This window comes from Microtus ochrogaster, chromosome 4 (assembly GCF_000317375.1).
Source record: "Microtus ochrogaster isolate Prairie Vole_2 chromosome 4, MicOch1.0, whole genome shotgun sequence".
Classification (NCBI taxonomy): Eukaryota; Metazoa; Chordata; class Mammalia; order Rodentia; family Cricetidae; genus Microtus; species Microtus ochrogaster.
The window spans coordinates 1,027,201-1,032,344 of record NC_022011.1 but is presented as its reverse complement, the minus strand read 5'-3'; the positions used below and the strand labels follow the sequence as shown (position 1 = coordinate 1,032,344).

The following is a 5,144-nucleotide window of genomic DNA, read 5'->3' as shown; positions in this document are numbered from 1 at the left end:
GTTGGAGGAGGGGGGGAAGGGTAGGAGGAGGGGGAGGGAAATGGGAGGCTGGGAGGAGGTGGAAACTTGTTTTTTTTTCCTTTTCTCAATAAAAAAAAATAAAAGAAGGAAAAAAAAAAGAGATAAAATATGTTTATAGACTTAGGGCTGCCATTAGTGAAACTGGTACCATCACGCAGGTTAGGAAGAAGAGATTTAGGGGAAATGCCAAGCTTCACACACAACCTGACTTATTTCTCAGCCACCACTTCCGCAGTTGTTCTGTTTTGCCTGTGTTGTCTTTTGTGTGATGCCTGCTGAGACAGAAGGACAGTTGAGGACGGTGAGCGGGGCTGTCATGGATGTACTTGTGTGTGCTTGCACATGTGTGCTACTCTCAGTAAAGTTAATACCACCCTCCCAGAGTAACATTTTCCTAAAAATGACCACAAAACAAGTAAGGTTTCGACAGCCTAATAGACTTGGTTTACATTAAAGCTTTCCAAACAGCCAGTGCTGTTGCTGTCCAGAATGTTTTGTTTTGAACACTCAAGAAATGTCAACAGAGTCTAGCTGTGGCCAGGGCCATGCTCCTCAAATGCTCCCGTGAACCAGGGCTGCAACATGGCAGCTCAGCGTTGGGAAGGTCATGGCCTGGGGTATTTTCTCCTATGGCTTCAGAAGAAGAATTTCGGTACCCTCCTACACACTGCATAGTGTACGTGGCATTACAAAATTAAGGACTCTTGTCTGCCATATGCACAAATCACTGAAGGCTTTACTATAGCAGAAGGCAATTTCTATGTGGATTATCAGTTTTATTTGGCATAAAAGTAAAATGTGTATCTGCTTTTCTGTGTCTCTCTTTGTCTCTCTCTGTCTCTCTGTGTGTCTGTGTGTCTGTGTGTGTGCGCCAGAAGATGATATTAGGAGTCTTTCTTGATTCTCTCCAAACAATTTTTTTTCTTTGAGATAGTATTCCTTTGTGTAGCCTGTAGGCTGTCCCGGAACTAGCTTTGTAGACCAGACTGGCTCCAAACTCACAGAGCCCCTCCTGTCTCTGCCTCGCGGGTGCTGGGATTAAAGATGTGCGCCACCATTGCTGGCATCTCTACACTATTTTCTTATGAGACAGGGTCTCTTACAGAGCCTGGAACTCATCTTAGACTAGCTCTCCAGCAAGCCCCAGGGCAGATGCCTTTCTTGACTTCTGCAGCACTGGGATTAGAGCAGGTACAACTATGTCTGTCCTTTAGGTGGACGCTGGAGATCTGAACATGGGTTTCTATGCTTTCCCAACAAGTACTTTCCCAAAGGGGCTCTGTCTGCGGCGTTGCTGAGAATGTAAGAAAAGTATTTTCCTCACTCATTAAAACTTGCTACCTGGCCTGTCACGTACGCTGCAGGCTTCCCACTTTGGACACTCTAGAGACTCTGTGTCAGAATTATCAGATCACCACTCAACTTTCCCCCAAGCATTGACTGGACAGATCCAGAACTCAGATCCTGAGGTACAGACCGGAAATCTCCAGATGACACACACAGCAAACCTGTGCAGATAACTTGAAGCCAGCGTCGAGTGTCCCATGGCACAGCAAATGCTCAGAAAAGGTTTTAAGGGAAACTAATCCCTCAAGAGTTTAATCTCTTTGGCTGTACGGGATGCAATGGGAATCTCCCTTTGTAAGAATGACTTTATAAGCACGTGAAGGACACTTTAATATTCCTGTGTGAATTTAGACCAGGCTTGTCACTACAAAGTGATATGAGGAATTCGACTATTCTCTAGGGGAAGGAGGGATGGCTCAGCAGTTAGAGCACTGACTGCTCGTCTAGAGCAGGTTCAGTTCCCAGCATCCACGTGATGGCTGTCAACCACCTCTAACTTTAGTCCCAGGGAATCTGATCTCTTCCTATTGTGGCTTCTGTGGACTCCAGGCATGCATATGTTCCACAGGCATACACACATAAAACATGCCTACATAATAAAAAATAAAACAATAAGTAAATAAAAACAAAACCACCACCCACCAACAATAAGTGTCCTCAAAAAAAAAAAAAAAAACCTCAACTGTTTTCTACTGATTTGCAGCAGTGATGATACCGGAGGCAAGTAGTGTAGTAGTTGAAATGAACTAGACAAAGAAGTGCACAGGGTACAGAAGTCCAAACAGATATTAAGTTGAATTCTAACCAATAGCATCTTAGCTGCTATTTAGAGACTAGAGCTTTCGTGAATCAGCTGGTTGGTCTCCTGGAAACTGGTCACCATGTGTATTTGCTTGCTTTCCTCATGTGTGACTGGTTGACCCTGTCCCTCTCCAATGAGCACCCACACTCTCATCTGTACACCTTTTTCTAAGACATTTGCCTAATAGTGACCAGATTTTAACTAATATTTTACCTTCCATTTCATTGGTATCAGCATTTTAAGCATTATTTCCTATATTAGTAATATTTATGCAATGATTCTACTTAAAATTAGAATGCAGCATATAAGCATTAAATGTCTTTCAACAACATCCCCCACCTTTTCAGACTGCCCTGTATATATTTACAATGGAAGATAAATACAAAGAAGTTACAATGTAGCAACTTTATACCTGCTACTATGATGATGATGATGACGAACAGGCTATATTTTGGCTCTAGGTTGACATACTGAAAACCAAGACTGTGTTTGATGACTTTTGATATAGTGAGTGGCTTACACACACACAATGGTGAACTAGATCACACAGTGGCTGCAATACCATAAGTGAGGGGCAGCCACCAAGTTTTCCACCAAAGGCTGTATCAGAGCTCTTCTCAGAGATGTTTATAAACTTTTTGGTTTCAGATAAAATGTTGGAAACCCTGGTTTGCACCCAACTGTTAACCCAGGTTTGCTTAATGAAAGAAGTGTGGCAGAAGTGTAAATGGGAACACTTCCTGAAGAACTCGGGAAAGGCTAACAGGTCACAGCATCCAGGCACAGTGCCTGGTACAGGCTCTCTGCATCCCTGGCTATAAGAGATGTGTCCTGATTTCTTTCCTTCTCAGGTTCATTCAAGGTCATCACTAAACTCACAGAAAAGAAAGGGAGCTAACCCAATGGAGGGGCAGACAAAGACAACTTTGGATGCGTCTTTTTAAAACACCACACTGGTTTACCATAACTTACCATCAAAGGGTCACTTAAGAAGGGCACTGCTTAAAATTTAAGCAGGCAGTAATGGAAAGCGACAGACCTCAAACAATTTAAGTCTTTCACAGCTGGGTGAATCCACAGTGACAGCAGGACGAGGCTGTGCTAACTTACCTCTGCAGGACCTTGGCGATCGCCTCGTAGGCTCTCCCCAGGTTCAGATCATCATCCATGCTTGTAGCAATCTCACTGTACCTGCGCAGCACCTATGGGGAGAAGAACACGCTGAGCAAGAAGCCTGTCCACATCCACATCACAGAGAAGATAAAAATTCATCATTTTATTCATCTAATTTTTTTGCTTATTAAAGATTCAGCCTGGCTTGCTTTATTTTTGTCTGTGCTGTGGCTTGTTTCGTGGCCATCTCTTTGAGCCATGACAGTGAAGTCTTAGTTTTGTAATTTTTTTTTTATCAAACCATCTCAGTTCTCCAAACCCTTCCGTTTACATAATGTAGATGCAAATAAGTAATTGAATGGTTTACAGCATTATTTTAAAATATGGAGATTATTACCTAAGGTAATATAAGGCAGATTAGAATGTTCTGCTATAGTAGTTCAAGTATCATGGTTCTTTCTATACATAGCTCTTTAGAAAGGATGAATTTAGGTGAGGGCCTTCTCTGAATCTGTCATCTAGGAGAGGCTTATCTTGCATGCTATGTGCACAGGGCACACTAAAAATACTCCTTACAAATGTGCTTCATTGCCAGCGATCTCCCTGATAATCAAAAGATTACAGCTGCCACCGCCAAACATATGATCTTAATTTCATTGAGCACTGACATCATTGCTGTGCTGTCATTGTCATTTCTAATTCCCCACCCCACTCCCTGGTCAGAGGAGGGAAATACAGAAGCCAGCATCCCCCTCTTTCCTCTCCCTTCATTGTTATGTGACCCTCGCTATTACACACATGAGGACACAAGAAGTCTCCAAAGACCTCTATGAAAATCCTTTTTGCACATTTTCTAGAAAAGAATTAGAGAAGTCACTTTATGGCGTTTGAGAGAGTGAGCTGGTGGGGGTGGGGCACCCATCTGCCTGGTGTGCTGTCTCAGACAGACAGCTCCAAGGGCTTGAGGACTAAGTCAGGGCTGATGTTCTTTTCTTTTTCTCGTTTCTTTTCTACACCCACACACTACCCTGCCTTGAACCCCTCTCCCATTTGCTCGTCTCGTTCCTCCCTGACACGGTCCCCTCCCCAGATGCTCTCATGCCCCATTCACCGTTATTTCTGCAGTTAACATTTGGGAAATAACTCCATGAGGCCATCGTGATTCCTTCCTAGAAGCAGCTCTCCTGTGGTTTACAAAAGATTGCTCATGTTAAAACCTATCTATAGGTCTACATCAGCCCTGGTATCCTGATTCTTGTTAAGGCCACAAAGTTCTAAATTTTGAAAATACTTTCAATAGTTTTAATTGGCAAGTAATGATTGCATTTAGTTATAAGATACAGAGTGGTGCTTTGTCCTGTGTATAATGGGGGATCCACCCACCAACCTCCCAACTTGTTATTGTTTTATGGAAATAATGTTCAAAAGCATATAAACAAAAAGAATGTACACAATATATTTTCATCAATTTTTAAAGCTTTTGTGTGTGTGTTCATGTGCATGAATGCGGGTACATGTATGTCATGGCACATGTGGGGAGGCCAGAGAGCAACCTCAGGGCTCCGACCTCACCTTTCACCTTTTCGGAACAGGGTTCTTGTTCTCACTGTGTAACACTGGCCCACACGTTCCCACAGAGTTCTCCAACCCCTGTTTTGTTGCAGAAATACTGCACTTACGCTCTATCACGTCTGCACTTACACACACGCCATCACGTCTGCACTTACACACGCACTATCTCATCTGCACTTACACACGCGCTATCACATCTGCACTTACACACGCACTGTCTCATCTGCACTTACACACGCGCCATCACATCTGCACTTACACATGCGCCATCACATCTGTACTTACACAC

At 43.2% G+C, this 5,144-nt stretch overlaps 1 protein-coding gene across 1 annotated transcript in view; it reads right to left on the bottom strand.

Annotated features, from left to right (window-relative positions):
• Positions 1–5,144, bottom strand: part of Ttc29 (tetratricopeptide repeat domain 29) — a 225,708-nt gene that overhangs the window by 104,434 nt on the left and 116,130 nt on the right. The window contains exon 9 of the mRNA XM_005345375.3: positions 3,281–3,372. Within this exon, the coding sequence (XP_005345432.1) occupies positions 3,281–3,372 (92 nt within the window). The remainder of the gene's footprint in view (positions 1–3,280; positions 3,373–5,144) is intronic.